Raw genomic sequence first — 18316 nt, 5'->3', positions numbered from 1 at the left:
GAAGGGAGGTTTGAGAAATAATTTAGCATCACTTCAAAACATTTCTTATTTTTGCCATTAAAAAAATCTGATTCTTAAAAGCATTATATGCCAGGCACGTACATTTTAATGCTGTATAAATGTAATCGTAAATTTGGTGCACATGCCATAGAAGAAAAAAGAAACAGAGCATCAGGTAAAATATCCTGTTTGTACTTTCCTGATTGTTTTACTGTTCATCACTCTAAACCATATCATCGTCATAGTCAAGAACTCAGCTTTCGCCTCTCTGGTGTGATAATTTGGCTGCTGGTGTACCTTTCCCAAGCTACGGTTTAAATAAAAATGCTAATGCACCCCATGCAGTGGTTGCTGTAATATCAACAGAGAGGCAGCTGCTGAAGTTAGAGAAAATGGACCAAATCAAACGACAGACGGACAATTACACACACGAACACACAAAATGCACAGAACAGTAGAAATGCTTTTTTTTTTTTAGCGAGAGCGCAAATGGCAATATTATGCATGACAAAGCATGTGATGATAGTCAGGTGAGATAAGCTAAGAAGGGAGTAACAGATAACATTAATGGAGGATTTCCAAGTGATGCTGGAGGATTTGTAACATGGCCACCACTACATGCTCCAGTGACAGAACTGGGACATACTGAACAACAAGAAAATGGTGATCTAGCTTTGATGTGAAGCTCTCCTGTGCAGATCTACAAGCATCGGTGAGTATCAGAGCTAATCTACATAAAGTCTGAGCCAATGAGCCTTTTCCTGTATATACGGGACATTTGCCCTCAGCCTCGCAGGATTTCTCAGCTGTGTCTTTGGGGTTCTCTCTATCTCTCACTCTCACCATCTGCTTCCTCAGGACTCCAATCCTCTGCTACACTGCTCCCTCTCACTCACAAACCACAAACATTCGAGCTACGTGCTATTTCAAGGAATAGCTGCCATGCCACAATCAATGCTATATTCCTTGTGGATTTCCTAATAGACAGACAAGCACTATGTCTGAGAGATGAGATATACTAGCACCTTCACTTCAGTATTAACTTTCCAGCCAGCATTGACCACACAAGGGCTTTAATAACCAGAAATATAACTCGTGTTTTATTCATGCCAAATTACCCATATTTATTAAAAGTGGTACAATTAAAGTAAAAAAAATGTATGACGTGTCCCACTAAATAAAGGGTTAAATAAAAATACTTAAAATTACTTTTTAAGCTCGAACACCTCATGTGGCACTCATACACCTGCGATCAGGAAGATCCCCAAGCATGTGAATTCAGGTAAACTCTAGACACCCTAAGGATCATTCCATTGTTGTACGTCTGGGAGAACTCTTAAATGTTCTAGAGTGGAACCATTCCAGGATAACTTATTTAGAAAGTCAGAAAACTGGGGCAGTGATAGCTCATTGGTTACGACACTGAGGGTACTGATCAGAAGGGGTTCATATTTCAGCATTACCACATGTCCACTGTTGGGCCCGTAAACAAGGTCCTTAACCCTTCTACGGCTCAGTTGTATCCTGTCTCAGTTTTAAGTCACTCTGGATAAAAGTGTCAGCCAAATGAGTTAAATATAAATGTAACAAACATTTAACCATCAAAAACTCTTGAGCCGGGGGCGTCGTGGCTCAGGTGGCTAAGGCGCCATACCATAAATCCGGGGACCCGGGTGCGATTCCGACCCGAGGTCATTTCCCGATCCCTCCCTGTCTCTCTCTCCCACTCATTTCCTGTCCTGTCTCTACACTGTCCTATCCAATAAAGGTGAAGAAAGCACAAAAAATATCTTTAAAAAAAAAACTCTTGAGCCGAGAGTACTCTACACAATTTTAACCCTGATTTCACAAAACAGACTAATTTTGGGGTTTGTTGACTACCTGCCAGCTCAACAACTACTCACTGCATGCACCTGCAGCAACCACTTGTGTGTGAATGGTTCAGCATGAGGGTGAGGGCAAAATGTAAGCACAATTTTTATAGACGCAATATGATTATTTGGCATTTCATACCCAAAAGATCATTACCCAGTATAAAATCATCTACTTTTTTGCACTATACTTCCAGTTCTCTTTGCAGAACACATGATCGCTCCAATCCCCGCATCTCCCCAACCAATTCTTCCTTCACATTTTTCTCCGATTTCTCTTTTTTTCTTGTTCGATGCAAAGTAGCAGCACAAAAGGCATATGATAGACAGCCCTCAGACTTATTTTCATGGGAAAGCATGATTTGGGGATCCAGCGAGCTCATCTATGATCAGAAATCATCCAGTGTGTGATCCTTGTCTGCAAGCAGTTCTAGCATGTCTAGCATGTGTCTAGCATGCACACCCATACGTCCACCAACAACTGATTGCAAGTAATTGAAGTTGCGTAGTTGTAAGCAGGGCGGCACGGTGGTGTAGTGGTTAGCACTGTTGCCTCACAGCAAGAAGTTTCTGGGTTCGAGCCCAGCGGCCGACGGGGGCCTTTCTGTATGGAGTTTGCATGTTCTCCCAGTGTCTGCGTGGGTTTCCTCCGGGTGCTCCGGTTTCCCCCACAGTCCAAAGACATGCAGGTTAGGTTAATTGGTGGCTCTAAATTGACCGTAGGTGTGAATGTGAGTGTGAATGGTTGTTTGTCTCTGTGTGTCAGCCCTGCGATGACTTGTCCAGGGTGTACCCTGCCTCTCGCCCATAGTCAGTGGGGATAGGCTCCAGCTTGCCCGTGACCCTGCACAGGATAAGCAACTACAGATAATGGATGGATGGATGGATGGATGGATGGATGGATGGATATTTGTAAACAGGTCAGCACTTTTCAGTTGTGTCGTGTGCACTTGGCTTTAGAAAATAGAGTGTATTGTATTCTGATATAGATCCTATCCAGGGTATTTTCTCACTTCCTGAATTTCTACCTGTTCCTAAGACAGGCTCTCAATCCACTGCATCCCTGACCAGGATAAAGACGTTATTGAACCCTAACCCTGAATGACTGACAGAATAAATGAAGGAATGACTGAATGAATATACTGTGCATTTTACAAATGTATTGTTATAAAATAAAAAGAGGTATTTTTATTCCTGGGACATCTATTGCAAAGTACGAAACAGAAAATGTGAATTACTAGAACTTACACATGTTCCACTGATTTTTGTACCCAGCAACAATATCAAATTAAACTTTTAGGGGGAAAAAATGGGTTTTTCAGTGGTTCCTTGAATGGTTCTACATTTCCGAATAGGTTCTACTTGGAACATTTTCTGATAGAAAAGCTGAAGGTACTGAAAACCCTTTAGAGTGTTGCACGGAACGTGCCTAAATGTCTCATCTCATCTCATTATCTCTAGCCGCTTTATCCTTCTACAGGGTCGCAGGCAAGCTGGAGCCTATCCCAGCTGACTATGGGCGAAAGGCAGGGTACACCCTGGACAAGTCGCCAGGTCATCACAGGGCTGACACTTAGACACAGACAACCATTCACACTCACATTCATACCTACGGTCAATTTAGAGTCACCAGTTAATCTAACCTGCATGTCTTTGGACTGTGGGGGAAACCGGAGCACCCGGAGGAAACCCACGTGGACACGGGGAGAACATGCAAACTCCACACAGAAAGGCCCTCGCCGGCCCCGGGGCTCGAACCCGGACCTTCTTGCTGTGAGGCGACAGCGCTAACCACTACACCACCGTGCCGCCCGTGCCTAAATGTATACAACATAATTTTATATGTATTAAGTAGCTTGATTTACTGCAGCGTGGATAGCATTCCAGGCCAGTCTAGGTGTCTCCAGTTACAAAAACAACCAAGAAGCAACTGAGTTAGAAAACTAATTACAAGTTTATTGCAAAAGATGCAATAATGACCAGTCTACTCACGCTCATCAGGCAAATGATCCACGAAGGGCTTATTTGTGAGACAACACTGCCTCTTTTACCATCATTAAGCTATTAAATTTGCCCCAGGCAATGAGAAAACAACTTCAAAAGCCTTGCATGTCTGGGTTATGGCAAAACTTCCACAGAGAAGTAAATTACTCCAGTGACTGAAACAGGCAGTATTAACACGAGTATGGCAGCAAAAGAGGATCGATTCCAAAAAGGAAGCAAAGACTAGTCATAAGGATTAGTGAGACATGCACTAATGAGGATAGAACATGCTGTGCATTAGGGTTCAAGTCATTACTGTAAATCTGACAACTCATTAACATTGAGAGGGAAGACATCTAATTGCAAGAAGTGTGACTTAGTGCTCCAACTTGTAGAGTGCATTAAGTAAATGTTTCTCATAATTAAAGCTAATTCAGAGGAAAGGGCATATGGTCAATGATCTTAGCTGGTTATGAGACTTTTAATGAGCTCCATATATAATCATATGCACCAGGGTTACTCAAATGCACTATTACCCTCTGTCCTGTTGAGTCTCAAGGTTTTCTAAATTAATTATGGAAGTTGGTGTGAAAGACCACACCTGAAGTTTCACATTCTCACTACTTAACTTTCTATAAAATCCAATATCACATCTTCTCTACTCATAACAGAGTTTCTGCACCCAGTGCCTTCTCAGGTCCTCCCTGCTATTCAGAGGTGAACAGTAATGAAGTACATTTACTTGAGTACTGTACTTAAGTACACTTTTTGAGTATCTGTACTTTACTTGAGTGTTATTTTTTTGGAAACTTATGAATTTAATTTCACTACATTTGAAAGCCAAATATCATACTTTTTACTCCACTACATCACTAGGGTCACGTCACGTCCATAGACTGTATAAAATCAAGTTCAATGATTTCTCAGCAGCATGATTTGAACACGATCAATTGATGGTAGAACGGAAGGAGGCGGTTCTTCTGGGAACTGCACGCACTCATGACTATAGCTAGAACCCATGTTTCAGTTTTCTGAAAGGATTAAAGATTTGTTTTGTTTTAAATGTTTGCTTTGTTTGCCTAAAACGGAGCACATCATCGCCTACAAAAACTCGCCATCCAACCTGCGGAAGCATATTGAGGTATGTAAACATGTTATTCCAAGAGAAAGCTTGCAATGAAGTTGTCCGTGCTTTTAGAGCTAGCAATAATGTTGCAATAGCTATGCAGTCTGGTTAGTCAAATGACTTTCTATGGATTTGCCCGCCAAATTGCCATAGCCTTGTCCACGGCTAACGTTAACACATAGCTTGGACACTGTTAGTTAGCATGTAAAAACAGGGTTACGCTAACATGAATAATATTAACTTATCTGAAGTCCTTTCAGAAATATGTTTTAGCATGATCTTGCCAAATAAACAGAATGCAGAAATCTGTGTTTATCTGTTTTTAAAGGTGTTTATTCTACAGGTTCTAAAAGTTAGTCAGTAAATCCAGTCGGTTGCTTCAGAGGCGTTAGGTCCTGTAAACGTTGTGGCAATAATACAACAATGCGTTGACAGAAAATGTACTTTTAGTTTTAATAGCAAGTACTTCAGTACTTTAACTAAAGTAAAAATTTGACTGTACAACTTTCACTTGTATCGGAGTAACATTTGACCAGTGGGATCTGTACTTTGACTTAAGTAATGAAGTTGGGTGGGTACTTTGTCCACCTCTGCTGCTATTCAACAACTTCTTCTTCTACCTGGCTGTACAGAACAAAGTAAAAGCCACCCACACTCAAAAAAATAAAACATTGGATTTACTTAACCGAGTTATGGCAACTGGTCCCACGAAACTGTGTTAATTTAGATGTATTGAATACAGTTATGTGTTGAAAAACTCAACATAACTGTATTCAATACATCTAAATTAACACAGTTTCATGGGACCGGTTGGCATAACTCGGTTAAGTAAATCCAATGTTTTTTTTTTTTGAGTGCAGCAGTGTGTGTGTGTGTGTGTGTGTGTGTTCCACATGATTGCTATACTTATTAATTTTGGGACTTTCAGAAGTGGCCAAATATTTTTATGCCAAATTTGCACTCAGCTCGCATCTGATAGTGTTAATCTAATCCATACATTCACTGTAGTAACATTGGCAGGGTGACAGTAGATCCAGAGTCTATCGCAGAAACACTGGATGAGAGGCAAGATGAGAATGCACACTATATTTGACACCAGTCTGTCTCAGGCCTTTGATAACCTAATGTACTTGTTAATTTAATTTACTTACTAACTTCTTTCCTTCCTCCATTTTTTCATGACAGAAAAGCAACAGCTCCTTTTATTTGAGACATTGTTTATTTGTCCAGCCCTTCAAAACATTTGCCTGGTTCTTTAAATTTTGTTCAGAGAAAACGTGTGTGTCTTCCCCAAATTGCTGACGTCTTTATATGCTGTAGCATTACAATTTCCCTTCATTGAAAGCGGTTCACGCATAATAATGCTCCTGTGCACAAAGCAAGGTCCATGAAGGCATGGTTTGTCAAGGTTGGACTGGAAGAACTTGCACAGAGACCTGACCTCAACCCTACAAAACACTTTTGGGATGAAACGGAATACTGATGGCGCACCAGGCCTCCTCACCCAACATCAGTGCCTGACCTCATTAATGCCTGTATAGATGAATGGGCACAAATCCCCACAGCCACGCTCCAAAATATAGTGGAAAGCCTTCCCAGAAGAGTAGGGTGGTTATAACAGCAAAGGTGAGACTAAATGTGGAATGGGATGTTCAAAAAGCACATATGGGTGTGATGTTCATGTGTGCACAAACTTTTGGCCAGACAGTGTAGTCTTTTACACACACAACTGAGGGTTTTCGGTTAAAGAAATGCCAATAAAAATAAAAAAAAAAAAGTGTTACAATTTACGTATAGAAAAATTTAACCCTTAACACAAAGCCTAAATTGTGAAATGACACAGATTTTCACAGATTCAGATTTAAGCCAGGATGTTTGGAGAACAAAAATGCCCTAAAATAAAAACCCTTCTGCTCCAAAACGTGTCCTGTTCTTTACTATTTCCAGTGTGGTCTGTACCAACTTACTTGTTCCATACATTGTCTTTCTGACGGTTTTATAGTTAATTGATAGATGTTTAAAATTTAACTGAGAGCATACGGCTTAATCGTTGGAAATGTGATCCACTAATGTGATGGTTCTGAGTTTGAGTCTTGTTGTGGATGGACACATTTGGTATGGCTGCATTTTATTTGAATTTTCTTTCATTTTCACCCAAAGACATCATGAAAAATATCGTATCAGAATATTTTCTCAGCATAAACAGGACAAATACAGATCAGATTTAACAGGAGAGAACCTATGGCTCTCCTTTTATATTACTGTCTTTGATATGGGAATTGCATTTTTTAATCAGAGAAGGTGTAAATTAGCCCTGTCTTTCAGCAGCTAAATAAAGCCTGGAGTAAAAAGAAAAAAAAATCCTCCCAGGCTCACCCACATTAATTAAGCTGTCAGTCACTATTAATGGCATGTAGGTTACAAAAACCTGATTAAGATTATGATCTTTATTATTGTAGTATTTCCATTATCTCTAATGAGCCAGTAAATATTCTTTGCAAATCCCTTGTTTTAATTAGCATGTTGCTATTTTAACATATAGTAAAATGTGCTTTCCTGTATATGCAAGTTTTAAAATGTTAATTAGCAAAGAGGAAATCACTCTTACCCTCAATGACACAAGTCCATTTAATGAAAAGTACATCTTCCAATGGGAGTTACATAAAACAAATTCAATAAGCTTTTGAAACAGGCTGTACTTTCACAGTTAATGAACATACACCTCTACCTGGAAATGTCAGGAAAATATTCATTTGTACAGCTACACAATGAGGAATTAAATAGTAATAACAGCTAGCTTATGCGACAGGCTGTACCCGTTCTTCATACTTACTCTAAATGTGCCCAAGAAGATAGAAAATCCTGTGAAAACATGTCCTTGTTGAGCTTCTACATGCTCTGAGCATATAGCTCCTTATCCAGGTCCTCCTAATTAAGTAGGTCAGTTGAATTCAGAAACCTTGCCTAAGGGCACTGTATGCACTATCAGAGACAGTTATCAGTATTCGAGTCGGATTATAAAGGTTTAATCGCTGTATTTGGTTACACCTGTGCAATTAGCCAAGGAAAACATTTGCTAACATGTACTGTGAATAAAGCACGACTACATGTTTAGCTGTTGTTGTTGGGGTTTTTTTTAATGGCTGTGTTAAGCAATTATAAAGAGAATGGAAAATGTAAATGAAGCTGTCTCTTGGACTAAGAGGCTTATGTGTTGTATCCACAATAAAGGACACAGTGTTACTAAATCCAACAAATGCAAAAAGAGGAGAGCTAAAGAAACTAGCTGCGTTCAGAAGTGTGCCATGATGCAAGCAACTTGTCATCAGATGCACAGGAAAGTCCCAGTGACAGAGCCTCTTAACTTCTAAGATTGTTTGACAAAGTTGACTTCAAAGGAATGAACCTTTCGTTGTGTTTTGAGGCGGCATGAAAAAGCCAGGTTGGCTTGGGGAGGGGCAGTAAGGGCTGCTCATGGGAATGAAGGACGAGAGAAAGAAGGAAGATGTCGGAGTGGAGAGGGGGAGCCCTTTGATCTGTCTCAACGGCAAAACTACAGAAGGATAAAAAGCAATGGGGAGAGGAGTAGAGAAGATTGCAAGCAAGGCTCGCTCGCTATTCCCCAAAGGAAAGTGCTGGGGCAAAAAAAAAAGGAAGCGATAAGAACAGGATGTTTAGAGATTCTGCCTGCTAGGCAGAGGCGATTCTAGAGTCTGTTGTGGCCCCAAGCAAAAATTTCCAGGGGGCCTTTCTGACCAGTGTTCATGACCAATATGTTAAATAATCTGACACCAATGAAAAATGTATGAAACCAAAGTTTTTTAAATTCCAAGTGTGAAAATACAACGGTAAAGAACAATAAAAACAATAAAAAACAAAATAAATAAGCCCTTGGGCCCCGACTCTCAGGGGGCCCCTGGGCCAGGGGGCCCCAAGCAGTTGCCTGCCTTGCCTGTTCACAAGCTGCACGTCTGCTGCTAGGGGAGTTTTTACAGGCCTGTCACTGAAACAATTTGCATTGAACCACATTCCTAAGTAGACAAGGGTCCAGCCACCACCAGTGACTTTAACAGTGTTAGTATAAAGGAATTGCCTGAAGCTACCGACTGATACCAAATAAGACAATTTGTTTAAGCAACAGGTCAGGGGCTCCATTATAGATTTCTTATGTGCATTAACCTGTAAGATAACCTACTCTACAATCCCTCGCTGCCAGGACTGTGTACTGAAGTGACTGACCTTGAAAGAGGGCAGCGTTCTGGATGATGAGGAGTTTGAGCTGTGCGCTGCTGGCCTGCAGATTCAACTCCAAGTTCTGTTTGGCATTGAGGAGGTAACGTTCTTCCATTTTGCGAGAGCAGCAAGTGAGGCCTTTCGACTGACACACTTGCAGGTCTGAGCCTGTTATAGACAGACAGAGAGAGAGAGGGGTGTTTGTATTTCATCAGTCAAAAAAAGTAAATAGACATTTGCTGCTGTAGTGTTCTGTACAATCCTCCTGAGACTCGACTAATGAGTTAGGCTCGCAGAAGAGCAACAGCAGAAAGGTTGTTTTAAACAATCAAATGCTTAAATAAGCTATATGAATCTGAAATCAAATCACAGGGGTGCTTTACAGCACTACAAATATATACAACCTCATAATTGTGTTTTAAATGTTGGTTTCTCAACCAAAACCAAATGCCCTGTGATATACAGCAGGGCCTAAATAACAATTGTCTGGTCTTCACCAACTTCTAATGGTAAGTAAACCAACATTCAAAAAACAGATAGAAAAAGTAAGTACACCCTACAATAACATGTAGGACCACCATATCGTTTGAGAAATTTTGGCCTACTCTTCTTAACAATATTGCTTCATATTGTTGATGTTTAAGGGAATTTGTTTATGCACAGCTCTCTTATGATCCCACCACAGTATCTCAGTGGGGTTGAGGTCTGGACTTGACCATTCCAACACCTTGATTTTCATCTTCTATAACCATTCAGACATTGATTTCATGGTGTGCTTGGGATCATTGTCCTGTTGCATGACCCCATTTCAGTCCAGCTTAAGCTGCTGGAAAAATTGCTGGATGACTTTGTCTCAGGAACATTCTGGTACAAAGTAGAGTTCACCATTGTCTCAGTCAGTGCGTTTACATGCACATCCAAATCGAGCTACTGTCGGTAATTGAGCTAAGGGTCCCAGCAGGGGTGCCAGAGAAATCCAATCCTACATGCACACAAGGAAATCGAGCTATTGTGTGAGGTACATTGTACACCCGAGCCACAGGTGGCGCTACACGCCCCATCGTGTTGGTACACTTCCGGTTGTCGTCATGAAGAAGAGCTATTCAAGAGTATAAACAAAGTTATCAGTTCCGTGTTCACAAGAAGAACGACGACGAGGACAGCAACATCGAGATCTCATCTCATCTCATTATCTGTAGCCGCTTTATCCTGTTCTACAGGGTCGCAGGCAAGCTGGAGCCTATCCCAGCTGACTACGGGCGAAAGGCGGGGTACACCCTGGACAAGTCGCCAGGTCATCACAGGGCTGACACATAGACACAGACAACCATTCACACTCACATTCACACCTACGGTCAATTTAGAGTCACCAGTTAACCTAACCTGCATGTCTTTGGACTGTGGGGGAAAACAGAGCATCCGGAGGAAACCCACGCGGACACGGGGAGAACATGCAAACTCCGCACAGAAAGGCCCTATGGGGCTCGAACCCGGACCATCTTGCTGTGAGGCAACAGCGCTAACCACTACACCACCGTGCCGCCCCCAACATCGATATATATATATATATATATATATATATATATATATATATATATATATATATATATTCAATTCCTTAAGGGGCGGTCACACAGCACTCCGCGTCTATATCACGTACAAAAAGATACAAAAATCAGGTGGACGTGGTCGTAAGTGCTAATTTTTGGTCAATTTTGGCTTTGCCGTGCTTTGTACGGGGTATGGCCGTCGGCGGCTGTTTCACTGCTGCAGCACTGCCAAATCACGGGTAACCGCGGCTCAGCGTCGTTGGAAGAGCGGCTTGCTGCGCATATAAAAGCGGTAGGATATGTTGAGCCTGTATCAGTTGGTTCTGTTGGTGCTGGAGCATTAAGATGAGGACATCACAGCGTTGAGGGTTCATGTTCACCCCTTGACATCTAGACTGCAAGTGCCGAGGTCTCAGAAAATTACGGTATTTACATGCCGCAAATCAGAAGTGATGCAGAAGTGATTAGACAGTGATCAATCGAATTTAGAACTTGTTTGAGACGTCGTTTAACGGGCTTAGACAGTGCTATGTACGCGGAAAAATCCATTTCTCAGTGATAAGCCGCTAAACACACGCTATATCCCGTGATACCAACGCGTAACACCCGTCCGATGACCGTGCTCTGCCCGTGATAGACCGCCAAACTTTCGCGTCTTACCACGTCTCCCCAAGTTTTAATAACGGCCGGGACACTGATTATCACGTGTTTTTCACCTGTGTTGCACGTCTTTACCACGTGTGCCGGCCGTGGTTGTCCGCGGTCTAAAGTTTTGAGCAGTCCAAAACTTTTTGCCGCGTCCGACGCCGTTCCGATTTTCCCCTGCGTCCTGTCACGTCTGTATATCGACTGTAACACGTCTTAACTTCGACATCAACACGAACAATATCGTCTGCTTCACGGGAGAGCACTTTTTGACGGGTTTTGGCCGTGATAAAGCCGTAAAGCGCTGTGTGACCGGGCCTTTAAGCTGAATGAGCATGAACTCTATCTCCTCATTGCTCCAGAAGTGCATGTTTCTACTACTGTTGTCATGCCGACCGAGGCTGTTGTGTTTCCCGCTTGTGGTCTCGTCACTCGTCACTTCCGGAAGGGGCAATGCTGAAGTAAGTAGCTCGACTACGTAGCTCGATAGGGTTTACATGCACTAAGTAGCTCGGCTACAATCGCATAATCTAGGTCGCGTAGCTCGATTACGAGAAATCCAGTTCGGTTCGATTTCAGCCGAGCTAAGGTGTTTCCATGGCATTTAGAACTTCAATTTCAGTCGAGCTACGGCAGAAATTCAATTTTCTCTATGTGCATGTAAACGCACTGAATGACTGGGAGTTTCCCCAGGTCTAATGGCTGCAGAACAAGCCCAAATCAGCAGTCCCTCCCCCCATGCTTCAAAGTTCGTATGAGGTGTCTGTGGTAATATGCCATGTTTGGTTTTTGCCAAACATGGCACTGTACATGATGACCAATCATCTCCACCTTGGTCTTACCAGTCCAAAGAATACTGTCCCAGAATGTTTGTGTGGTTAGTTCTGATGCCAATTTTGCAACCTTAAGTTGTGCTCTATATTCTTTTTTTCTTAGTCACCCTTCATGAAAGCCATAATTGTTCAGTCTTTTTCTGATTGTGCCGTCATGAACATTAAAAGGTAGACTGACTTTCAGATTTTTCAAGTTTAGGTCATAAAAAGAATTTTCCCTGACACCCAATTATTTTTGTTTAGTGGACCGATAGCTACTGAATTCGAGTCACAGACTTCTAATTTTATTAGTTTTTTTTTTTTAATAGAACAATTAATTAACTTAGGGCCACGTGGCCCTAAATTCTATGTTATTTTTTCTTGCTTCACCATGATGCAATACAAGAGACTACATCATGCATCACATGGTGGGCTTTCCCCGTTCGCGCAAGGCATTGTGGGATACAAATTTGAAACAGGAAAGGGAAATGGAGGACGTGAGTGAAACATGAAAGACCGACTGCAGTAACGGAAAGCAAGAAGAAAAAAAGTTATGTTGCAAAGGAAAGGAAATCCAGAACCAAACTAATAAATATTGGCGGTCATCGAGCACCTCGGTGTGATCAGGTGTTCCTTTAGTGGCAGAATGATGTAACTGTCAGTGCACGGTCAAAGTGCACCAGACTTACTCTGTCTGCTTACTGCACGAAGCAAGCGATTTCATGCACATTATTTGCTCAGGAATCCCCTCAAATTAAATAACTTCCCAGCCACGGAATGGCCTGGGTTTTTTTTTAAAGATATTACAGAAATAAACATATATCACAATGACCAAATTTCAGAGGGAACTAAATTTCACCGATTTTATGAAACTGAAAGGCTGTCTACTTTTAACTGGGTTATTGATTACAGAAGACTTTAGGTTACATGATGTAGCTCTTGGGTTTTTCTTTATATTTTAAGCATTAAACGGTCTAACCTTGGACTGAATTTGCTGGGAGCAGCCACTCTTGGGAAGATAAGCAACTGTCTTAAAGGCTCTCTATTTGTATATAATCCTTCTCAGTGTAAAAAGCTCGGAGATGGCCTTATAATCCTTCATAGATTGATGAGCAACAACAAATGCATCTCTGAGGTCATGGCTGATGTGCTTTCTTTTTGGCATGATGTAGACAAACACGAGTGTACCAAAACACCAAACTGCCAAAAGTTCTGCTTTTCTCGAGGTAATCACACCTCTTGAAGATTGTGCATTTAGTATGTAAATGAATGTTGGTTTACTTTTTGGGGAAAAATGGCATTTGTTGTTGTCACCTGCCTATTTGTTTGTTTATAGAAGTTGGTGAGAACCACTCAATTTTTATTTAGGTGCTGATAAATAAAAACATCGAATTTAAGGAGGGTCTACTTTCTTTTCCACCACAATCCTCTAGTTCTGCATTCTGGTAGTTCTGCATTCACATACATGCACATATTATGTCCAGATTATTTGAAAGTCCTAGAGAATATTCTGTATTTGGTACTACGTTAATGAGTGGTCTGAGTATGCAGGACAACAAAGTTTTCTTTCTGGAAATGATCCAGCCCAAGAGTTGCAGAGCTTAAACCACTGTTTCATCAAAATAAAAATACTCCATTCTACTTTTAATGTGATTCATTAGCCTCACTGATACACAAACACCCAAGTGTAAATTCATGCTCAATCCAATATGCAATTTCTAAAAACTAACACTGTACACTATTTGCATCAACCCACTAAGGTCTAATTGTAAACCGAATCATGCAGGGCTGGTAGGCAGATAGTCTCATGAGATCCACAATAATGTTTATAAATGCACGGGGAAAAAAGTACAATTTTAGTGTGGAATTGAGGAGAGGCTGTTAAAGTTGCAAATACACTGTGCAGAAAAGAAAAACAAGGCATGGGGTAATAATCATGCCATAATTCTGCAATGACTGATTTGTTAGATTTAAATAACTGGCTTATAATTAACATTCTTTCTTTTCCCAGATGGGAAAGCTGAGTCCATCACTGTGGTTCTGTCTTGTGATGCTCCAAGGGATTACAGAATACACATGCATTTAGTAGCAATTAAATAAATCACAATAGGGGTTCCAAAGAGGTAAATGCTAGTGTTTCAGAATACATGTAATGAGAAAGTCACTCTTCTTATAGTTAAATCTGGAACCTAGATTGGTTCGTCCATTATGTAGGACTCTACTGCAGAGTTATTCCTTGTCAGAGAGGGTTCCACTTGAGGAAACTAAGAACCATTTGAATCACTTTCTAAGAAACATCAAGTCTAAAGCCCAAACAAACATACAGTATCTGTCCTTCCTGGAGTAGCATATTGTTTATTAATACTTACAGTATACCACAGAGATGTTGAACTCTCAGTTCTGACTGATCATTAGAAACCTTTATTTGTCACATGCACACTTCAAGTGAAATTCATCCTCTGCATTTAACCCATCTGAAGCAGTGAACACACGCACACACACTCAGAGCAGTGGGCAGCCGTGTGGCACCCAGGGAGCAGTCAGGGGTCAGGTACCTCGCTCAAGGGCACCTCAGCCCAAGGCCACCCTACATCAACCTAACTGCATGTTTTTGGATTGTGGGGGAAACCGGAGCACCCGGAGGAAACCCACGCAGACATGCGGAGAACATGCAAACTCCACACAGAAAGGCCCTCGCTGGCTGCGAACCCGGAACCTTCTTGCTGTGAGGCGACCGTGCTAACCACTACACCACCGTGCCGCCCAGAAGGTGTTGATTAACTTTGATTGATTTTCTGTTACAGCATTGCTCTGGCAGTAGTGCAACTTTGAAATATTCAGTAGGTTTTCCAAAACAGGAAAGATTTTTGTCTTGCTATCTTTAAGATAGAAAGAGAGAGAGAGGCTGGTGAGGAGCTACTGTTTATTGCTGACATTTGGATGTTCCACAACATTAAATGTAGAAATAAACAGTTAAATTCATAACATAATGTTCATTAATAAATGAAGACTTGTAACTGCTGGCAAAATTACTGTGATATAAGAGGGGGAAAAAGAAGGATGTGAGCCTGTTATGCTTTATCCTTTACTTAAAACATCAAAGTAAAAAATTCAGATCATTTTTGGGAATACATAACTCAGACCCAGTGAAAATGAGCAGAACTAAAATGTTTTAATTACCTTTTAGTCCATTAATTTCCTTCTAGCTGGAAGTCACAGACCATTAATTCTATATGCAGTATAGTCTAATTTTATACCATTGTTCATAAATAATTAGAGTTTAGAGCACTTATCTGTGCCAGAACCACACCCAGTTCAAATAAATGAAGTGCGTTTGTTTCTTCTGAGGTGTGTGCCCAAATCTTAGATTTTCATCTTTTAAAGGAACAGTCCACCGTACTTCCATAATGAAATATGCTCTTATCTGAATTGAGACGAGCTGCTCCGTACCTCTCCGAGCTTTGCGCGACCTCCCAGTCAGTCAGGCGCAGTCAGACGCGCTGTCACTCCTGTTAGCAATGTAGCTAGGCTCAGCATGGCCAATGGTATTTTTTGGGGCTGTAGTTAGATGCGACCAAACTCTTCCACATTTTTCCTGTTTACATAGGTTTATATGACCAGTGATATGAAACAAGTTCAGTTACACAAATTGAAACGTAGCGATTTTCTATGCTATGGAAAGTCCGCACTATAATGACAGGCGTACTAACACCTTCTGCGCGCTTCGGCAGCGCATTGATACGGAGCTCAGATATCAATGCGCTGCCGAAGCGCGCAGAAGGTGTTAGTACGCCTGTCATTATAGTGCGCACTTTCCATAGCATAGAAAATCGCTACGTTTCAATTTGTGTAACTGAACTTGTTTCATATCACCGGTCATATAAACCTATGTAAACAGGAAAAACGCGGAAGAGTTTGGTCGCATCTAACTACAGCCCCAAAAAATACCATTGGCCATGCTGAGCCTAGCTACATTGCTAACAGGAGTGACAGCGCGTCTGACTGCGTCTGACTGACTGGGAGGTCGCGCAAAGCTCGGAGAGGTACAGAGCAGCTCGTCTCAATTCAGATAAGAGCATATTTCATTATGGAAGTACGGTGGACTGTTCCTTTAATTATGACGGACCATGGCCCTGCTCAGCTTTGCGTTTTTCACTATTAGCACTTGTTTCTCTGTTTTACAACCACTCTTCATCTAATTATCAAACCTGTTCTAAAAAAAAAAGAGAGAAAAGTTATGAGCTAAATAAGACCAGGAAGAACACTATACACTGCTGTGTTATTCCAGACATGCACTGCGACACTCCTGCTGTAAACTGGAAGTCTGGTTGCAAGTTGCCACAGTGTAAATGTCAGTTATATTTAAACAAAAGGCAACAGCGTCATGTTCCTGTAGCTATATGTCAAAAAACAAACAAACAAAGCAAACAAAAGTATCAATGTCAACTTGGCAAAAGGAAGTTAGGTAGTTTAGTTATGGCCAGGTTCTTGCCCGAACTGATAATCACATTAGCAGTTTTTCTTTGCCTAATCAGACACAAGGTACGCCACCACACTTGCCAGAGCAATTGTCGTGGTGATGAGCGTCCGTCCGATGCCTTGTTCAAGGGCACTTGAGCCAGTCCTGCTGGTTCAGGGAATCAAACCAGCTACCTTTTGGTCCCAAAGCTGTTTCTCTAACTATTTGGCCATGGCTTTCCCTAAAAAGGAAGTGCAGAACCAGAAAAGAATTTTCACATTAGAAACATCTCATGCAGATGAATTACCTAAATGATCACAGTGATGGCTGATTTGTTGGCAGCTGTTACAGTGGACCATAAATCGGAGTTACAAGGTTCTAGTGAATGAGACAACGTGGTAACGAAAGCTTCATTCTTCATATTATACCCATCCAGAAGGTGAGCCTCCTAGAAGGATTTTAGGTAAAAATGCAAATTCAGATGAATATAAGACCATGTTCTGTGCAGACACCAGACACAAACAAATACTGTAGTGGAAAAAATGACAAAATGTAAATTCAAATTCTTAGTGGGGTAGATGGCGCTAATAAATTTTACACGAGGAGAGAATTAATTTTTCCTGAAAATAATTTTCAAACTAAATCTCCATTGTGCAATGATTTGCTGTTTATGTATCACAATAAAGTTTTATATGTTTGCAGAGCCTCTATTTCTAATGCAGAGCTGAACTGCAGACAGGTGACTTGTGTGTCTTCTGCTAAGGGAGTGAAACTAGACTGATTGATGGTGCTATAAACAACCATCAGATGTGTCAAAATTTGTCACAGTGCACACGGGGGGTGGGGGTGGAGGGGTGAAGAAGATAGCGAGATGAAGAACGGGTATGAAAGGAGGAGGCTGGGGGGGCAATGACAGAGTTTAGGGAGAGATAAAATATATCCGGGCTGGTATGCAGGAGTCTGTGTGAAGCAAGCTTAAAACACACCACAGGTAACTATATATAGGCGTTAGATCACATGGGGCCACAGTGACACGAGATTATCACCATAAGTGACTCACGCTGACAGATGCCAACAGGCAGTAGGATGATGGATGGACAAGTCTCAGTAATGAAAATAGGTATTTCAATGTCTTGCTACAAAATACTATTTAGTCTGACTGAATGATCTTTATCCCCTTAAAATCCTGATATTTATTTAGTCAATCATGTTAACACATATTTCATAAACACGCTGAAATCAACAGAAAAGGTGTGTAGTTACAAGAGACAGGAAAGGAAGTCTGGATGCACATGCAGATATGCCAAATGCTTTCTTTATGAATTTAAACTGGGCTATGTTTCTTTTTTTCCAAATACAATTTTAAACAAAGGACTAAGAGCGAAACAAAAGTGCAGATTCTGAAGTTAAAAAAATGTAAAAACCCAGTGCCACTCTATCAGGCAAATTACTTCATTTTGCAAAGTTAATTTGCTTAATTTTGCTGAACTAATTTATTAGTTATTGAATGGAGCTTTAGAGTCGCAGATGCAGCCCCAGGCTCCAGACTCCCAAAGAACACCCAAAGGACCTCTAGAATCCTAGAGTTTGTGATGAGAAAATTTCACATCCAGTGAAATGATGAAGCATTTGCTTTC

The 18316-nt window shown here is 41.2% G+C and overlaps 1 protein-coding gene across 1 annotated transcript in view; it reads right to left on the bottom strand.

Moving 5' to 3' along the window:
• The window catches only part of gpc3 (glypican 3), a 277143-nt gene that overhangs the window by 245015 nt on the left and 13812 nt on the right, over window positions 1–18316 (bottom strand). The window contains 1 exon segment of the mRNA XM_060927818.1: window positions 9220–9381. Coding sequence (XP_060783801.1) covers window positions 9220–9381 — 162 coding nt within the window.

Source organism: Neoarius graeffei, chromosome 8 (genome assembly GCF_027579695.1).
Source record: "Neoarius graeffei isolate fNeoGra1 chromosome 8, fNeoGra1.pri, whole genome shotgun sequence".
Taxonomy (NCBI): domain Eukaryota; kingdom Metazoa; phylum Chordata; class Actinopteri; order Siluriformes; family Ariidae; genus Neoarius; species Neoarius graeffei.
The sequence above is the reverse complement of the archived record's forward strand: the minus strand, read 5'-3'. Positions and strand labels throughout refer to the sequence as shown.